Consider the following 20,534-nt stretch of genomic DNA (forward strand, 5'->3'; position numbering starts at 1 on the left):
AGATCCCAGGGCTGGAGAACTATACCCGAGCAACCCAGGAAGATGGCCTGGACGAGAGGAGAGTAGACACTCCTACAAATTCAGAAGAGACTGAAGCTGAGATAGGGGATGACCGTACACCAGGAGAAAAAGAGAGAACGCATGAAGACGTCCCCCAACACAAAGAGCCGAAAACAACTTCAAGTGTATCGCAGGAGGAAGAAGATTGGCCCTACACCATGGACGTGGATTTACAACCCCCAAAGAACTCCCGAATAAAGAAGATGGGAATCATCGTAGGAGACTCCATTATACGTCATGTGGACAGCCACACCGCAGGAGGGAGAGAGGATAGAATCGTCACCTGTCTGCCTGGAGCAAGAGTGAAGACCTGTGAGTCTTACGTCTGTCCCCGGCAAGATGATTGAATCACTGATCAAGGATAGCATAGTTCAGCACTTGGACACACACGACTTGATGAAACCCAGTCAACATGGATTCAGGAAAGGGAAATCGTGTTTGACGAATTTACTCCAATTCTTTGAGACCGTGAACGAGCAAATTGATAGTGGAAAGCCGGTGGACATAATATACTTGGATTTCCAGAAAGCGTTCGACAAAGTTCCACACGAAAGACTTCTCAGGAAACTACAAAGCCATGGCATAGAGGGAGATATACAAAGATGGATAGGCAAATGGCTGGAAAACCGAAAGCAGAGAGTGGGCATAAATGGGAAGTTCTCTGACTGGGAGAAAGTGACTAGTGGTGTACCCCCAGGGCTCGGTACTTGGGCCGATCCTTTTTAATATTTATATCAATGACTTGGAAAACGGAACATCCAGTGAGATCATCAAGTTTGCAGACGACACAAAACTCTGCCGGGCAATCAGATCGCAGGAGGATAGTGAGGAACTCCAGAGCGATTTGTGTCGGTTAGAAAAATGGGCGGAGAAATGGCAAATGAGGTTCAACGTGGAGAAATGCAAGGTAATGCATTTAGGCAGTAAGAATAAGGAATACGAGTACAAAATGACAGGTGCAACTCTGGGAAAAAGTGAACAAGAAAGAGACCTGGGTGTACTGATAGATAGGACCCTGAAGCCGTCGGCACAATGCGCGGCAGCGGCAAAGAAGGCAAATAGAATGTTGGGCATGATAAAGAAAGGAATCTCGAGTAGATCAGAGAAAGTAATAATGCCGCTTTATAGGGCAATGGTCAGACCTCACTTGGAATACTGCGTCCAACATTGGTCTCCCTACCTAAAGAAGGATATAAAACTGCTGGAGAGGGTGCAGAGACGAGCAACTAAACTAGTGAAGGGTATGGAGAAACTGGTATATGAGGATCGACTTAAAACACTGGGATTGTTCTCCCTTGAGAAAAGGAGACTGCGGGGGGATATGATCGAGACTTTCAAAATACTGAAAGGAATCGACAAAATAGAGCAGAGAAGATTATTTACATTGTCCAATTTGACACGGACAAGAGGACATGAAATGAAGCTAAGGGGGGACAAGTTCAGGACTAATGTCAGGAAGTTCTGCTTCACACAGAGAGTAGTGGACATCTGGAATACTCTCCCAGGGGAGATTATTGTGGAATCGACAGTCCCATGCTTCAAAAGCAAACTAGATGCATATCTCCTTGAGAAAGGCATATAAAGATATGGTGGCTATAAAATAAACCAGGTGTATACCTGGCGGGGCCTCCGCGTGTGTGGATCGCCGGACTTGATGGACCGAAGGTCTGATCCGGAGATGGCGCTTCTTATGTTCTTATGGATGTGGCCAACAGGATCTCCAGGATCATAGACAGTGCAGGGGGAGAGGACAGTACTGTGCTTATCCACATGGGAACCAACGATGTGAGCAGATGGAAGTATGACAGGGAAGAGATGAAGGGCCAGCTCCGCTCACTCGGAAGAAAACTGAAGATCAGGGAGGTGAAGGTGGCTTTCTCCGAGATCCTCCCGGTACCAAGAGCAGATGGAAAGAGACAAGGAGAATTGCAAGCGATCAACGCCTGGATGAGACTATGGTGTGAAGAGGAAGGCTTTGACTTTGTGCACAACTAGACTGCATTCTGGGGAAAAAGCAAGTACTACAGAAAGGACAGACTACACCTCAACAAGGAAGGAGCAAGAATATTAGCAGGCAACATGAAAAGGACCATTGAGAAGGCTATAAACTAAAGGACAGGGGAAAGCCGACAGTCGACCACCAGTCGATGGCCTGGGCAAAAGGATGCCCCGAAGAAGGAACTGCGGACAACTACTCAGACACAGGAGGGGACTACCACAAAGCAAATAAGGGGAGACAACACAGGAGCTGAAAAGGATACCATAAAAGAAACAGTAGAGACTGCTTAGCTTAGAAAGTCCAAGGCGGTAACACAAAGAGAGCTCAAATGTATGTATGTGAATGCTAGAAATCTGAGAAACAAATTGGGAGAATTAGAGACAATAACAAGACACGATGAACTGGAAATCATTGGCATAGCAGAAACATGGTGGAATGATGAAAACGAATGGGACACAGTACTACAGGGATACAAACTATACAGAAGAGATAGAGTAGGGCAGAAAGGTGGAGGTATTGCCCTTTATGTTCAAGAAGGAGTAGAATCTGTTAGAGAGGTTACGACGGAAAGGAAAGAGAAGCTGGAGTCCCTCTGGATCAAGAGTCCTAGACACAATGGTGCGGACACAAAAATTGGCCTTTACTATTGACCCCAAGGACAGACGGAGGAGACAGACTTAGAAATGATAGAGGAAATTAAACAAGAATGTAAGATAGGTAATGTAATAATCATGGGAGACTTCAATTTCCTGGGGATAGACTGGAACCTGGGAACCTCAAACTGTGGCAAGGAGGCCAAGTTCCTGGAAGCACTAGGGGACTGCTTCCTGGAACAAATTGTGGAAGAACCAACGAGAGGAAACGCCACCTTGGACTTGATCCTAAATGTCATTACAGGACTGACAAAAGAAGTAGAAGTCATGGTCCCGCTGGGGACAAGCGACCACAACATGATCAACTTTAAGCTTGACATCGGGAAAGGGAAACGTACCAAAACTTTAACCACGACCTTAAACTTTAAGAAGGGAAGATACGATAGCATGAGAGCCATGGTGAAACAACGGCTCAAGAAAAAGATGGGCAAAGTTAAAACGGTAGATCAGGCATGGTCCCTACTAAAAAATACTATCACGGAAGCACAAAGGCCCTGATTCTCCAAAGGGCATCCCGATTTTAGGCAGCTGTAGGCGTCCTACAGCTGTCTAATCAGCCAATCGGGATGCACGTTTAAAAAAAAAAAAAAATGCTCCCCAGGCAAGCTTGAAGGCGCCTTCGGGAGCCTAGGGAGACCCGCAAGGTGCCTAAGCTCGTCTAAGGGCCTTAGGCGGGCCTTAGGCTGAACCTAGGCGGCCCTACGCGTCTCCCTAGTAGAGGAGAAGCTTAAAATGTAGGCCAGCAAAATGCTGGCCTACATTGTAAGTAGACGCGGCAGCTATACTTATCGCGGCAAGGGATCTCTCTGCCGCTATAAGTATAGCGGGCCACGGCCCCCTGACCAGGAGGGTGCCCAAACCCTCTGCCCGAAGGTGCACCCCTCCACACACTACCGACCGCCCCCCCGACACTACCGACCGCCCCCCCCCGACATTACCGATCTCCCCCCCCCCCGACAATATCTTTCGCTGGCAGGAGGGTGTCCAATCCCTCCTGCCCGAAGACGCACCCCCCTCCCCGACGCTAACAACCCCCAAACCTCCACTCCACCAAACCTGTTCTTAGATGGGTCTTGCACGTCTTGAGCCGGCAGGCACGCCTCGTCGAAATGAAGCGGGCCCGCCCCTTCCCGGCCCATCCCGCCGAAGCCTAAGGCCTGATTGGCCCAGGCTCTAGAAGTCTGGACCAATCAGGCCTTAGGCATAGCGGGTCCGCCCATCCCCACTAAGTCTAAGGTTTGTTTGGCCAATCAGGCCTTAGATTAAGTGGGGATGGGCGGACCCGCTATGCCTAAGGCCTGATTGGTCCAGGCTTCTAGAGCCTGGACCAATCAGGCCTTAGGCTTCGGCGGGATGGGCCGGGAAGGGGTGGGCCCGCTTCATTTCGGCGAGGCGTGCCTGCCGGCTCAAGACGTGCAAGACCCATCTAAAAACAGGTTTGGTGGAGTGGAGGTTTGGGGGTTGTTAGCGCCGGGGAGGGGGGTGCGTCTTCGGGCAGGAGGGATTGGACACCCTCCTGCCAGCGAAAGATATTGTCGGGGGGGGGGAGATCGGTAATGTCGGGGGGGGGGCGGTCGGTAATGTCGGGGGTGGGCGGTCGGTAGTGGTGGGGGGGTGCTTCTTCGGGCAGAGGGTTTGGGCACCCTCCTGGTCAGGGGGCCGCGGCCCGCTATACTTATAGCGGCAGAGAGATCCCTTGCCGCGATAAGTGTAGCGGGCCATGTCTAATCTAACCCGTTTCTCTAACCCGCGTCTGTAACATGGACGCCGGTTACAGAATCGGGGTTTAGTTTAGGCCGATTCTGAATAGGACGCCTCTCCTGGGCGTCCTATTCAGAATCAGGGCCTAGGTGTCTTGCGGGCCTCGCCTTCAATATAGGCGGCCTGCCTGGGGAGCATTTAAAAAAAAAAAAAATGTGCATCCCGATTGGCTGATTAGACAGCTGTAGGACGCCTACAGCTGCCTAAAATCGGGACGCACTTTTAGAGAATAAGGCCCAAAATCTTTACATTCTGTAGATTTCCAAAGAAAGGAAAACTAAAGGCAATTTATTTATTTATTTATTTAGATTTATATCCCGTTCTCCCAGTAGCTCAGAACGGTCTACAAGTAAACATACACAGTAGAAGTAATTAGGCAAATAAGATGTACAATAGGTTTAGGTGCTTGGACATACAAGATTGTGCAGTATTTATCAGGGTACAAACAATTTTTCAGAGTACAGACAATTTATCAGAGTACAGACTAAGAGAGGACTATACTGAAATTTAGGAGAAGTTAAATAGGGGAGAGAAGAGAGAGGTGGGGTTTAAGGGGGGGTGTAGACTGAGGGAGATCTTTAGTTGAAGAGGAGGGTCTTTACCATTTTACGGAATGTCAATAAAGAGTTCTGTTGCCTGAGTTGGGGGGGGAGTTTATTCCAGAGATGTGGGATGAAGTGGCTGTAGGATCATTTGCGGGCAGTTTCTGAGATGAGGGACCTTCCAGGGGGAATGCATAGGCGTATTTCCGATTTTGAGTGGAGGGTGCGAGTGGGGGTGTAGATGGGAAGCTTAGATTTTATGTAGGAGGGGGTGGTGGCATAAATTCTCTTGTGGGCTACTGCTAGGGCCTTGAAAGCACAGCGCTGGCTAATTGGGAGCCAGTGTTCAGCGCGGAGTGCTGGGGAGATGGGATCATGGTAGTTGAGGTTGTGTAGGAGGCGGATAGCTGCATTTTGGACACGTTGGAGACGTTTGAGATTATTTTTGGTTAGTCCATTAAATAGGGAGTTACAGTAATCCATTCTGGAGAGGACATATGCGTAGAGGAGTTGGGCGAGGTCAGGTGTGGAGATGTAGGGTTTGATCCTTTTCAGTTGGCGGAGGTAGTAGAAGGAGGTGGAGATTACTTGGGATATGTGGGCAGATAGGGATAGGTGTCCATCTAAGGTTACTCCTAGGCTGCGTACCTGATCTGTTGCCGTTAGTAGAGTGGAGTCCCATGCTAGGGTAGGACGTGTGAATTTGGTGCTTTTTTTCCTGATCCATAAGAGTTCTGTTTTAGTGGCGTTTAGTTGAAGTTTGTTGTTTGACATCCAAGTTTTCATATCAGAGAGGCAATGTTGGAGGTTAGTAATTTGGGATGATCGGTTCTCGCCTAGTGGGAGGAGCAGCTGGATGTCATCTGCATAAGAGTGGATTTTAATGCTATATTTCTGCGCTATATCAATGACAGGCCTGATGTAGAGGTTGAATAGGAGGGGGGATAGAAGGGCGCCTTGAGGAACACCATATTTGATAGGCTTGGGGCGAGATTTGTGTGTTCCTAGTAGGACAGTCTGGGTCCTTTGATGGAGGAAGGAGGTGATCCATTGGAGGGCTGTGTCCTTGATTCCGAGGTCATAGAGAACCGGCTTACTAGAGAGGTGAAGGAAGCCATAAAAGAAAAGGACTTTTAAAAAATGGAAACGCACAAAAACAACCGAAGCTTGGAACAAACACAAAGATGATCAGAAGAAATGTGACAAGGCGGTGAGGGATGCCAAAAAGGACTATGAGTAGAAAATAGTGCAAGCGGCCAAAAATTTCAAGCCCTTCTTTAGATACGTAAAAGGGAGAAAACCCGCAAAAGAGGCGGTGGGACTGCTAGATGACCAGGGGAGAAAAGGGTACATCAAGGAAGACAAGCAAATTGCAGACAGACTAAATTCCTTCTTTGCATCTGTCTTTACAAAGGAGGACACCGCAACAATACCAGAAACAGTGAAAGTGTTCAAAGGAGTAAAAGAGGACAGCCTCATGACAGTAGAAGTGAACTTGGACCAGATATACTACCAGATCAACAAACGTAAAATTGACAAATCCCCATGGACCGGATGAAATTAACCCGAGAGTCTTAAAAGAACTGAAGGTTGAAATCAGAGAACTATTGCAAAATTTGCCAACCTGTCAATTAGAACAGGACAGATACCGGACAACTGGAAGATAGAGAATGTCACGCCAATTTTCATAAAAGGATCAAGAGGAGAACCTGGCAGCTACAGACCTGTGAGTCTTACGTCTGTCCCTGGAAAGATGGTTGAAGCACTGATTAAAGATAGCATAGTCCGGCACTTGGATACACACGACCTGATGAGAGCCAGTCAACATGGCTTCAGGAAAAGGAAATCATGTTTGATGAATTTACTTCAATTTTTGAGACAGTGAACAAACAAATTGATAGTGGAGAACCGGTGGACATATATACTTGGACTTCCAGAAAGCGTTCGACAAGGTTCCACATAAAAGACTTCTCAGGAAACTACAAAGCCATGGAATAGAGGGAGATATACTAAGATGGGTAGACAAATGGCTGGAGAACAGAAAGCAGAGAGTGGGTATAAATGGGAAGTTCTCAGACTGGGAGAAAGTGACTAGCGGTGTGCCCCAGGGCTCAGTACTTGGGCTCATCTTATTTAATATTTTCATGAATGACCTAGAAGAAGGAACATCCAGTGAGATCATTAAGTTTGCAGACGACACAAAGCTATTCCGGGCAATCAGATCGCAGAAGGATAGCGAGGAACTTCAGAGTGACTTGTGTCATTTAGAGAAATGGGCAGAGAAATGGCAGATGAACTTTAATGTGGAAAAGTGCAAAGTAATGTATTTAGGCAGAAAGAACAAGGAACACGAGTATAAAATGTCAGGTGCAACTCTGGGTAAGAGCGAACAAGAAAAGAACCTGGGTGTACTGAAAGACAGGACCCTGAAACCGTTAGCACAATGCGCGGCAGCAGCAAAGAAAGCAAATAGAATGTTAGGCATGATAAAGAAGGGAATCGCAAGTAGATCGGAGAGGGTTATAATGCCGCTTTATAGAGCAATGGTCAGTCCACACTTGGAATACTGTATCCAACAATGGTCTCCCAACCTAAAGAAGGATATAAAATTGTTGGAGGGGTGCAGAGACGAGCAACGAAGCTGGTAAAAGGTATGGAGAACTTGGAATACGTGGAACGTCTTAGGAGACTGGGATTGTTCGCCCTTGGGAAGAGGAGACTGCTAGGGGATATGATCGAGACTTTCAAAATACTGAAAGGAATCGACAAAATAGAGCAGGAAAATAAGTTATTTGCAATGTCCAATGTGACACGGACAAGAAGATATGGACTGAAGCTGAGGAGGGACAAGTCCAGGACAAATATCAGGAAGTTCTTCTTCACGCAGCGAGTGGTGGACACCTGGAATGCTCTCCCAGAGGAGGTTATTGCGGAATCCACCGTGCTAGGATTTAAAAGCAAACTAGATGTACATCTTACGAGAGGCAAAGAGGGATATGGGTGACTAAAATTATGCCAGGTGTATACCTGGCTGGGCCTCCGCGTGTGCGGATCGCTGGACTTGATGGACCGAAGGTCTGAACTGGAGATGGTGCTTCTTATGTAACTTATGTAAGTCTACAAAATCCTGAGTAGAGTAGATTGGGTACAAGTGGATCGATTTTTCACTTCCGTGAAAAATTACAAAGACTAGGGGACACTCAATGAAGTTACAGAGAAATAATTTTAAAACCAATTGGAGGAAATTTTTTTTCACTTGAGAATAATTAAGCTCTAGAACGCATTGTCACAGGATGTGGTAAGAGCGGATAACGTAGCTGGTTTTAAGAAAGGTTTGGACAAGTTCCTGGAGGAAGAGTCCATAGTTTGTTATTAAGAAAGACATAGGGGAAGCCACTGCTTGCCCTGTGTCGGTAGCATGGAATATTGCTACTTCTTGGGTTTTGACCAGGCACTAGTGACCTGGATTGTCCACCGTGAGAACAAGCTACTGGGCTTAATGGACAATTGATATGACCCAGTAAGGCTATTCTTATGTTCTTATGCTTCGTAAATCATGGCAGCTATTTTTTTTTCTCTTGATAATGCGCCAACGCTGGAAATCTAATATATATGTTTGAAAGTATGTTACATTTTCTTATTAATGTTTCTACTAGATGAGAGATGGCTTCTGATAGGAGAGGAGTAAAATACATGACATTTGAAATCATCATTTTATTATGGCATAGAGTATACAACATGAACAACAAAATACAAGTGCAAATTGTTTTAACTGTTAACATCCTTCAAAGAAGTCTTCCAGAATGTCTTGTGTGTCATCCAGTTCGTGAGGGACACATTGTGAATGCATAGTATTACACATCATTTCTGCAGTACTACCTGCATCATGCAGTGCGTGAGAAACATCCAAAACTGTTGCACAATGCCATAATCTAACATGACAACACTTTGAAGGATGTTAATAGTTAAGCATACTCTCAAGCTGATTGTGTGTTTGGTATAGTGAAACAGCTAACATTTATTACTTACTTGTTATTAAGACCTTTTCAAATGTCTTTTTTTTTTTTTTTACTTTTCCCCTACCAGAGACCGCTACAGTCATCTCTCATCTGGTAGCAACATTAAAAAGTACATATAGAAGCTGATAAAGAAAAGGCCAAATTGCTTAACAAATATTTCTGTTCTGTGTTCATGGCTGAAGCGCCGGAACCAGCACCGTAGAAGACAAACATGAATAGGGATGGAGGAGTAATAGACCCTGATCGGTTTTTAGAGGGTTGTGTTCGTGAGGAGCTAGCTAAAATAAAGGTAGACAAAGCAATGGGGCCAGATGATGTACATACGAGGGTGCTTAGGTAAGATCTGGTAGCTCTTTTGACTGATCTTTTCAATGAGTCTCTAGAGTCGGGGGTGGTACCGGAGGACTGGAGAAGGGCGGATGTGGTCTTTTACAAAAGTGGAAGTAAGAAAGAAGTAGGGAATTGCAGGCCGGTAAGTCTGACTTCTGTGCTGAGCAAATTAATGGAAATGCTTTTAAAACAGAATGGAGAAGTTTCTGGAATCCTATGGATTACAGGACTGGAGGTAACATGGATTCCCTAGGAATAGGTCTTGCCAGACAAATCTGATTAATTTCTTTGACTGGGTGACTAGAGAATTGGATAGAGGATGTGTGCTAGATGTGGTGTATCTAGATTTTAGCAAAGCCTTTGACAGTGTCCCACACAGACGTCTAATAAACTGAGTGTCCTCGAGATGGGACTCAAAATGACGGGCTGGGTCAAGAACTGGTTGAGTGGAAGGCGACAGAGGGTATTAATCAATAGAGATCGCTGTGAAGAAAAGGATGTTACAAGTGGTGTGCCTCAAGGTTCTGTTCTTGGCCCTGTTCTTTCTAACATTTTTATAAATGATATTGCTAAAGGGTTGTCTGATAAAATTTGCCTCTTTGCACATGATATCAACATCTGCAATAGAGTAGACACCCCGGATGGTGTGAATAACATGAAGAAAGACCTGGCGAAGCTTGAAGAATAGTCTGAAATTTGGCAGCTAAAATTTAATGCTAAGAAATGCAAGGTCATGCATTTGGGCTGCAAAAACCCGAGGGAACGGTAGAGTTTAGGGGTGAAGAACTTACCGTATGTGCACAACGAAAGAGCAGGACTTGGGTGTGATTGTATGTGATGATCTTAAGGTGGCCAAACAGGTTGAAAAGGTGAGGGCGTAAGCTAGAAGAATGCTAGGTTGCATAGGGAGAGGTATGGCCAGTAGAAAAAAAAGAAGTATTGATGCCTCTGTATAAGACTCTGGTGAGATCTCATTTAGAATATTGTCTACAATTTTGGAGGCCGCACCTTCAAAAAGATATGAAAAGGATGGAATTGGTCCAGAGGACGGCTACTAAAATGTTGTATGTTCTTCGTGATAAGGCGTATGGGGACAGACTTAAAGATCTCAATCTGTATACTTTGGAGGAAAGGCGGGAGAGGGGAAATACCTACGTACTGTAGGGTCATGAAATGGTTAACTGTTGTTTAAAATATTGCTCTGGCCTACATATCTGAAAACAGTGTACAATCTATTGACCTCATCTGCCTGAAATGTATGTCCCTGCCTTACCACATTGTAAGCTAAATAGATAAGAGTTTGAGCCATGATGTACCCTGTGCTCCTGTACATGTAACATTTAGAACTCTAAGATTTAGATAAGCAGAGAAATGAGCTAGTTTCCTATAGGACTATAAGTTGTATCCCTGAACCTATCATAAGTGCTGGCTTAGGACCAATAATAATTGTAGAAAGTTATAGAAGTAACAAATGAAAATTGTAGTTTTTGCATATATTAGTTTGCATATGTTTAGTGAAAAGGGCATAAAAGTCCGTGCATTTCCCGTTTCTAATACTCTTGTAAGCAGGCTGTTCACTGCACTAGAGTCCGGTATGCTGTAATAAACCTCTTGTATGTTCTTCACGCCTCTGACTTTGTGTGTCCAAGTGACCTTTCAGTACTATAAATGTGCATGATTTGAGTCTCTTTCATTTGAAAGTAAACTCTGCAATGAGAGGGCATAGGATGAAGTTAAAGAGGTGATAGGCTCCGGAGTAATCTGAGGAAATACTTTTTTACAGAAATTGTTGTTGATGCATGGAATAGTCTCCCGGAAGAGGTGGTAGAAATTCTGAATTCAAGAGGGTCTGGGATAGGCACGTGAGATCTTTCAGAGAGAGAAAGATAATGATTAGTGCGGATGGGCAGACTAGATGGGCCATTTGGCCTTCATCTGCCGTCATGTTTCTATGTAACACACTTTCAAACATATATATTAGATTTCCAGAGTTGGCCCATTGTTGAGAGAAAATAAATAGTTGGCATGACTTATGAATCAATCCTTGTAGCTTTAGGCCAATTATTTTAATTGCCTTCATAATTTTTAGGCCAAGCTCCTGTTTTGATCTTGTAAGATCAGTGAAAAAGCCGCTGATTGAAGTCAAATATAAATCATAAGAACATAAGCATTGCCTCTGCTAGGTCAGACCAGAGGTCCATTATGCCCAGTAGACCGCTCATGCGGTAGCCCATTTGGTCCAGAACCTGTATAGTATTCTTCTATCTATTCCTTTCCATCCCTTTTTCCTTCAGGAATTTATCTAATCCATTCTTGAACCCCAATATCGTGCTCTGTCTTATCACACCCTCTGGAAGCTCATTCCAAGTGTCCCACCACCCTTTGGGTGAAGAATAACTTCCTAGCATGGGTTCTGAATCTGTCGCCTTTTAATTTTTCCGAGTGCCCTCTCGTTCTTGTAGTTTTTGAAAGTTTGAAGAATCTGTCCTTCTCCACTTTCTCTATGCCCTTCATGATCTTGTAAGTCTCTATCATGTCCCCTCTAAGTCTCCGCTTTTCCAGTGAAAAGAGCCCCAGTTTCTCTAGTCTTTCAGCATATGAAAGTTTTTCCATACCTTTTATCAATCGCATCGCTCTTTTCTGGACCCTCTCGAGTAACACCATATCCTTCTTTAGGAACGGCGACCAATATTGGACGCAGTACTCCAGATGCGGATGCACCATTGCCCGATACAATGGCAGGATAACCTCTTTCGTTCTGGCTGTAATACCTTTCTTGATAATACCCAGCATTCTATTTGCCTTCTTTGAGGCCGCTGCGCACTGTGCCGACGGCTTCATTGTCTTGTCCACAATTACCCTTAAGTCCTTTTCTAGGGTACTTTCACTCAATTCCAGCCCTCCCATCATATAGCTGTACTTTGGGTTTCTGTTTCCCACATGCAAGACTTTGCATTTATCTATATTAAATTTCATCTGCCATCTCGCCGCCCACTCTTCTAGTTTGTTCAGGTCCCTTTGTAAAGCTTCACAGTTCTCTTTTGTCCCAACTCCACTAAATAGTTTGGTGTCGTCTGCAAACTTTATTACCTCGCACTTTGTCCCTGTTTCTAGATCGTTTATAAAAACATTGAACATGAGCAGTCCGAGCACAGACCGCTGCGGAACACCACTGGTGACCCTCCTCCAGTCAGAGTAATGGCCCTTCACTCCTACCCTCTGCTTCCTATCCGCCAACCAATTTTTGATCCATCTATGTACGTTTCCTTCCACCCCATAGGTCTTCAGTTTCCGTAATAGGCGTTCATGGGGTACCTTGTCAAAGGCTTTTTGGAAATCCAAGTATACGATGTCTATGGGGTCCCCTTTGTCCATTCGTTTAATTCCTGCGAAGAAGTGTAATAAGTTCGTTAGGCATGATCTTCCCTTGCAGAAGCCATGCTAGCTTGTTTTCATCAGTTTATTTCTTTCGAGATGCTCATCGATGCTGTCTTTTATCAGCGCTTCTGCCATCTTCCCCGGAACCGAAGTCAGACTTACCAGTCTGTAGTTCCCCGGGTCACCTATTGATCCCTTTTTGAAGATGGGCGTAACATTTGCTATCTTCTAATCCTCCGGGATCACGACTGTACTCAGGGATAGGCTACAAACCTGCTGTAGTAGTTCCGCTATTTTCTCCTTTAGTTCCTTCAAAACTGGGGTGAATTCTGTCCGGGCCTGGAGATTTGTCACTTTTTAATCTATCTATCTGCCTATATACGTCTTCGAGGCTTACCTTCATTGATTAAAATTTTTATACCTGGTCCCCTGTGAAGATTTTTTCAGGTTCTGGCACGTTGGATGTGTATTCCTTTGTAAATACTGACAAAAAGAACATAGTTAGTCTATCCGGCACCTCTTTTTCCTCCTTCACCACTCATTTTCTATCTCCGTCATCCAGCGGTCCCACCTCCTCCCTAGCCGGCTGCTTCCCTTGAACATATCTGAAGAATGGTTTGAAATTTCGTGCTTCCCTGGCTAGCCTCTCTTCATATTCTCTTTTTGCTCTTCTAACCACGCGGTGACATTCTTTTTGATGCTTCCTGTGTTCTTTCCAGTTCTCTCCGGTTTTGTCCTTTTTCAATTCCCAGAATGAATGTTTCTTGTCTCCTATTGCTTTCCTCACTTCTTTGGTTATCCACGCCTGGTCTCTAGTTCGGTTCTTTTTGCATCCTTTTCTAAATCTAGGGATGTATAGATTTTGCGCTTCACTCACCGTGTCTTTGAATAGTGACCAGGCTTGCTCTATAGTCTGAGATTTTTTTTGAGTTGCTCCTAAGTTTCTTTCTTACCATTATACTCATCGCTTCATAGTTTCCTTTCTTGAAGTTTAAAGTTATCGCTGCAGTTATCTTCCCTTTCGATATTCCAACTTCAACTGTGAACTTGATCACGTTGTGATCGCTGTTTCCCAACGGTCCCACTACTTCCACTTCTTTGCAGGTCCTCTTAGCCCATTGAGGATGAAGTCCAGAGTGGCATTTCCTCTCGTCAGTTCTCTGACAAGCTGCTCCATGAAGCAGTCCTGTATAGCCTCCAGGAATCCGGTCTCCCTAGCACATTGTGAGTTTCCAAGACTCCAGTCTATCCCAGGATAGTTGAAGTCTCCCATAACAATCGTGTTACCGCTTTTGCATTCTTGCTTCATCTCGACTTTCATTTCTTCGTCGCTTGCTTCGGATTGCCCAGGTTGACGATAGTACAGGCCCATCTTTATCTCGGGCCCATTTCTTCCTGGTATTTTAACCCATAGTGATTCCAATTTGTCAGTCGTCGCCACTGTGTCCACTCTGGTCGAGTGCATGTTATCATTTGTATATAGGGCTATTCCTCCTCCTTCCTGACCTGACCTGTCTTCGGTATAAAATTTATACCCCGGTAGTACTATGTCCCATTTGTTTTCTTCATTCCACCATGTTTCAGAGACTCCAATGATGTCTAGGTTCTCATTTTTGGCCATGACTTCTAGTTCTCCCATTTTGTTCTTTAGGCTTCTTGCATTAGTATACATGCAGTTTAAATTCTGGTGTTTTTTTGTCTTTGTTTTCTTTTCCTGTGATATGTTCTACTTATTATCCTCATATCGAGCTGTCTGCTCTTGTTTTTTGCCCTGCTCTTGTTTTTTGCCCATTGTGTTTTTCCGCTGTGCTACGTCCTTTTTATCTTCCTCTTGGTCTGTCAAGTCTTGTTTTTTGCCCATTGATTCTTCCCAACATTTTTCCCTCTTAGTATCTTCTCGGGATAACTTTTTCAGAATCATCGACACTTGGTCGACTGTCAGCTTTCCCCTTCTTCTTAGTTCCTCTTCTATTCCTTTTCTGTCGTTGTTTGCTAGAAGTCTTGTTCCCGACGCACTCAGGTGTAGTCCATCTCTCCTGAAGAGCTTGTTTTTGCTCCAAAACGTTGTCCAGTTCCTCATGAAGTGGAATCCCTCTTCCTCACACCATCTCATCCATGCATTTATTGATTGTAGTTCCATTTCCTCTTCACATCTGCCCTTGGTACTGGTAGGATCTCCGAAAACACTTCCCAGAATCTTGAACTGTTCAATCAGTGCATTCCTACTGTAGTCTTTTCTGCTGACATCATTTGTCCCGATGTGGATAATCACCGCAATCTCTTCTGTCTCTGCTCCTTCTAGGATCCTTTCAATTCTGTCGGCGATGTCCTTTGTTCTTGCTCCTGGGAGGCAGGTCACTAGTCGATCCTCTCTCCCTCCTGCAATGTGACTATCTACTTGCCTTATGATTGAGTCTCCCACTAGTATCGCAGACTTTCCTTTTTTCAGTTTTCGCTCTGGTCGTAGGTCCGTATCCTCGATGTGCTTCACAGCTTCCTCTTCTAGGCATCGACAAGACCTTGCCTCCTCTTCCTGCGGGATACTTCTCTGGGCGTCTTCTTCCTTGGAGTCAGATTGCTCATGTTCTTCATTCCATGTGGGTGTAACCTCATCTTCACTGTGCTGTAGGCCTCATCTTCACTGTGCTCTTCACCCTCCTGTAGGCCTCCTCAATGAATTTCTCAAGCTCCCAGACTTGTTCCTCGATGTGCCTCTCTCTCATAGGGTCTTCAGTCATCCCGATTTGGTCTTCTGTGATGTAAAGTCCCTCCAGTTCCTGAATCCTGTACTTCAATTGACTAACTTCCGCCTTCAAGCTTTTCTGTTCCTGATACCAACCGCATACATATGACTGCCTTCCCGAGGGGAGGTAGTCGTACATATGGCAGTCTGTGCAGTACACTGGAAAGCTCCTCTTTTGGATTCCCTCTTCTTCCATTGCTGTCCGCCTTTTTGGAGTACTCTTTATTATATCGCTGGTATCCTTTTGCTTGTGTGTGTGTGTGTTTTCTCCTGTTGTTGTTTCGTATGTATGTGTGCCCCCTCTGCGTGTACTATGGTTTTTTCTTTTGTGCTAGTTTGGTTATTTAGCTGTTCTTTGTTGTTGTCCTTACCTTGCTGGTCTTCCCTGGTGTCCTTGGGTGTACTGACTCAGCCCTTCTTGAGGCCCTTCGCAAAGGTGCTCTCGCTAAGGCGAGTGCCTTTGCCGCTCGTCTTCGCCGTGCACCAAACGGCTGAGTGCCGTTGGCTGGATCCCTTTTAATGGAGAGTTCGGGCGATGATGCGGTGGGGATGGGCGGAGCTTACTCTCGCCGCTGCCCCTGGCTCCTCGCTCCTCTCAGGCTTCTCTTCTCCCTCCTGCTTGCTCGTTTCTTTCTGGCTAGCTGGCTACCTTATTTCTTTTCTCCCTTCCTGCCTGCTTGTTAACGCTGCTCTGGCTGCCTCCTCAAATCACCAAAGAAAATCTTCTCAAGTCCTCCTCGGTTCTCCATGGAACAAAATTTGCCCATTAATAATAATAAGTTTATTTTTATATACCGCCATACCACAAACAGTTAAAAATAGTTTACAGGGGAAGAAACTGTATACAGACAGCGACATTACAGAGAACTTTTGAAATTACATTAGGGCATGCCCCTTTGATACTGATAAACCAGAGAGCTTAACAGCAGAAAGGATGGGGAAATGTAAGCTATTTTTTTGGAGCAATGAGGATAGGAAGAAAAGGGGAAATGAGAGGGAAAATGGCCACAATATTAGATGTGAGGAAGAAGGCAGGAGCAGTGGGAATAGGGGCATTGTTGAGGTGTGACAGTGGCAGTTGGAGATAAGAGTGGACATGGTTTGTGGGTATGAACGTGTTGTGGCATTGTTTGGGGGGTAGGAAGATATGTGGAAGATTACCGTATATACTTTCAGTGATATGGAATGTTACAATATATACTTGAATATAAACCAAACTTTTGAGGTTAAAATGGCCCCTCTCCCCCTTCCCTTGGACCCATCACCCTCCCTTCCCTCAGACCCATCACAGGCCTCTCTGTGGGTCTGCAGTACTGGCCTGGTGATCCAGTAGTGCAGGAAGTCAGAGCTGAAGCTACTGATCCTTTCCTTCCTCACAGTGACTTTCACGCTCAGCTGCCAGCCTGCCCCCTCCCTCTTTCCCATGTCCCTATGCAGGCCTACCTTACATCCATGGTGGTCCAACGGTGAGCAGGAACAATCTTTCAACACTCCTGCCAGGCAGTATCCATAGTATAAAAAAAATAAAATAATAGACTGCCATGAGACTGCTCGTTGTGAGGTTGCTGAGGAAACTCATGGCAGCTAAGAATTTTTTTTTAACCACGGAGACTGCCAGGCGGGAGCGTTAAAAGATCACTCTTGCCCTTGCTCACTGCTGGACCACCAGTGATGTAAGGTAGGCCTTCACAGGTACCAGTAGGGGAGGAGAGTGGGGCAGGTTGGTTGCAGAACGTGAAGGTCACTGTGGGGAAGGGAGAGAGGAATCTCTATCTTTGGTTTCCCACACCACTGGACCATCAGGGCAGTAAGGACCAAGACTGGAAGGTGGTAAGGAGGGGGGACTGACTTGTTGCTTGGCTGCAGACCCAGAAAACAGGACACCTCTGGCAAGGAAGTGATCGCTTCCTCCCTGGTTCTTCAATATATAACATTAATTTATATTCAAGTTAATATTCCCCCTCTGCTTTTTAGGGGAAAAATTTTCTTTGTGTATATTTAGATGGTTTTATTTGCATATTTACGATAGTTCATGCTTAAATCTTATTCACTAGGTCTTAATTTGGTTGTAGATGAATAGACACATTAGATAACCTTTTATGAAATCAAGCCTGTGAAGTGTGCCAAAAAGATGTATTTTGAATCTTATTTCATACATGCGATAAAAGCCCTATATACTTCTCCATCCGTATTTGCGGTGGATGTGTTCCACCAATTGGCGCAAATTTGAAAAAACCCGCAAATAACCAGCTATTTCAGGGTAGGCAGCCAACCAGTGATTTCAGGGCAGGCAGCCAATCAGCTATTTCAGGGCAGCCAACCAGTGATTTGAGGGCAGGCAGCTAACCAGCGATTTCAGGGCAGGCAAGCAAGCAGCAATTTCTGGGCAGGCAACCAGCGATTTCATGCATGCTGGGAAGAAGCCTTTCTCTCTAGGGAAGCAGTGTTTTGCTCAGTGCATATTGGGAAACATGGAAGCAGCAAATTTGTGGGAGAAAGCATGGAAGCAGCGATTTTCAGTACAGTAATGGTAAGTGATAAACTTTTTTCTCGGTACTGTACAGTAAAAGGAAAAAACTTTAGTAATGATGTTTTTTGGGGGAGGGAGTCAACGGCTGAAAAATTGCAAATAAGGGAAACCGTAGATACGGAAACTGCGAATACGGAGGGAGAAGTGTATGTGCTTTTACAAAATAGGTATCAAGGACCAGCCCTATTAGCACACACATCCTCTTGGAGAAATTAATACCTGCTCTGAACAAAGTGTAAACTTGTGCATCACAGCTAGGCTTCTACTACATCTCTGGGAAATTCCCTTATGTAGACCAAGTACATGTGATCCTTGATTTGTTTACTTTTAGTGATTATTTTGGCACACAGTTTCATGCAACTATTTTTGTTTTATCTTCCTTTATAAAAGTTTATGCCTTTAGTTTAGGAATACTAAAAGAGGGATGTTGATAAATCCATAATGCTGATATTTTTATTTTAATAGTACGTTTATCTTGTCTAGACCTAGAATCTGAGAGGAAGCTGGCTTATATTCGACATGAAACAAGAATTCACATCCTGAATCTCCTCATCACTTCACTGGAGTTGAATCCACCCAACCTGGCCTTATACCTCTTGGGTTATGAGTTGAAAAAACCCGTCAGTATCACCAATCTGCAGGATCCAGGTATTGAGTAGGGACCTAATGTTTCTTCATTGCTAATAATATGTTAATATCACATAAAATGATTTAATAATATAGAAAATAACAGATAAAGATCATACAGCCTATCCAGTCTGCCCATCCATACTATCTACAATCCCTTTCTCTCTCTTAGTTCATCTTTTGTGTTTGTCCCATGCTTTTATGAATTCATAGGTCTTCATCTGCATCACTTCCACTGGGAGTCTTTTGCATTAATCTACCACCCTTTCCACAAAGAATTATTTCCTTAGATTACTTTTGAGTTTATTTCCTTTCACCTTAAACTATCTTCCTTATTCTAAAGCTTCATTTCAATTGAAAGAGACTCGCTTCCAGTGCCACAGAGGTATTTATCTTTGTCTCTCATATTTTCCCTCTTCTGCCTCACTTCATCATTTTAGTAGCTACCCTCTGGACTGATTCCATCCTGTTTATCTTTTCGAATGTGCAGTCTCTAGAATTGTACTTAATGGGATCTCACAGGAAACTTATATAGAAAGCACTTCTTTTTCCTGCTATCTATTTCCTGGCTTTTGTTCTTGCCTGATCTGATCGCTTGGTCACTGTTAGATCATTAGATACAATCACTCCTTCATTCACAGAAGTACGTCAACTCTAATACTATACTACTCCCTCATTTATTTGCAGCTCAAATGCATGAGCCTGCATTTTTTAGCATTAAATCTTAGCTGCTGACTTCTGGTGAAGCTCACTCCCAAGTTCCTTACTAGAGGAGTCATTGATGGGCCTCGGTTTTTCCTGCTTCAAAGAGCAGGGTATCGGAGATCCAGACTCTTGTCAGACAGAGAGTTTTCCTTATATTTACAAAGGCTGGTTCCTTCCTGGGAGTGGTACCTTTTTTTCTGCTAAAATTTCTTGGTCTTCCGCGTAAATCAGGAATTCTGTTACAAATACACAGGAGTCCGTACTTTAGTTGTTGATTCCCAATTCCTTCAAAACTGCAGAAAGGTATCACTTTATGATCTTGAATTCCTCAACTTCTGGAGTTGAAAACAGTTCCCTCTTCAGTTTCTTTCTGTAAGCGAACTCAGAAGGTGTGTTCTGATCTGCTCTGCTTCTTTTTGTTATTTTCAGGTATTTTTCATTCGGATTTTTGAATTTCTTTGTGGCTTCAGAACTCGGAGGTCTCCATTTTAGACTTACTCAGTCCCATGTGGTGGATTGTTGCTCCTAGTCCAATCTCATCAAGTACCTGTGGAGCTAGCCTGCTTTGGGTCCTTTTCCCTGGGAGCTATTCACCTGCTGATTTCATCATAGGCTTGAACGTAGGCTGTAAGGCCTTTGTGTAACAACCCTCTGGTTATTAGGGAACGGGCTTTGTATTTTCTCCCCCCATCTCGGGGGTGGGAGTCTGTGGTCATGATCTGTCCGAGCAGCAGCTAGAAGAATTCCTTTAGCAATTGAGGTCTGACAATTTCTGATGCAGAAATCCTTTCCTTGCCAAGACAGACTGATTCAGGCAAACAGGCACCAGAAGTCACAATTATTCGTTATAGGAAACATTTGGGGATCTGTAAATTTCATTTTTAGAGGATTCTGGGATTAGGATTTGGTTCCCTCTACTCCAATATCCTAAAATCACAGTTTTTATTTTTTGATCTTGCTCCAATGGCCTGTTTTTGGTGCATTTTTCTTGATGGTGACCTTGGATTTTTAGCAATCTTTTTTTAAACATCATATTTTCTGCCTCAAATCAATTTTACTAGAGCCTACCTCTCATTGATGCTCCAGACCATTCCAATTGTGGATTCTATGTTTTTTATGCAGAGTTGCCAGTTGAGGAGCGGCCGTGTGCCATGGGATGCGAGAGGAAGGGATGGAGCTCATTCAGT

General features: G+C 44.4%; 1 protein-coding gene across 5 annotated transcripts in view; it reads left to right on the top strand.

Annotated features, from left to right (window-relative positions):
• Positions 1-20,534, top strand: part of NUP205 (nucleoporin 205) — a 1,504,202-nt gene that overhangs the window by 751,749 nt on the left and 731,919 nt on the right. For all 5 annotated transcript variants that reach the window (XR_004540594.1, XM_033957880.1, XM_033957883.1 and 2 more), the window contains exon 21: positions 18,499-18,663. Coding sequence is in view for 4 of the 5 variants with exons in the window: in XM_033957880.1 (XP_033813771.1) it covers positions 18,499-18,663 (165 nt within the window). In the remaining variant the exon portion in view is untranslated. The remainder of the gene's footprint in view (positions 1-18,498; positions 18,664-20,534) is intronic.

The sequence above is a fragment of the Geotrypetes seraphini genome, chromosome 9 (genome assembly GCF_902459505.1).
Source record: "Geotrypetes seraphini chromosome 9, aGeoSer1.1, whole genome shotgun sequence".
Classification (NCBI taxonomy): domain Eukaryota; kingdom Metazoa; phylum Chordata; class Amphibia; order Gymnophiona; family Dermophiidae; genus Geotrypetes; species Geotrypetes seraphini.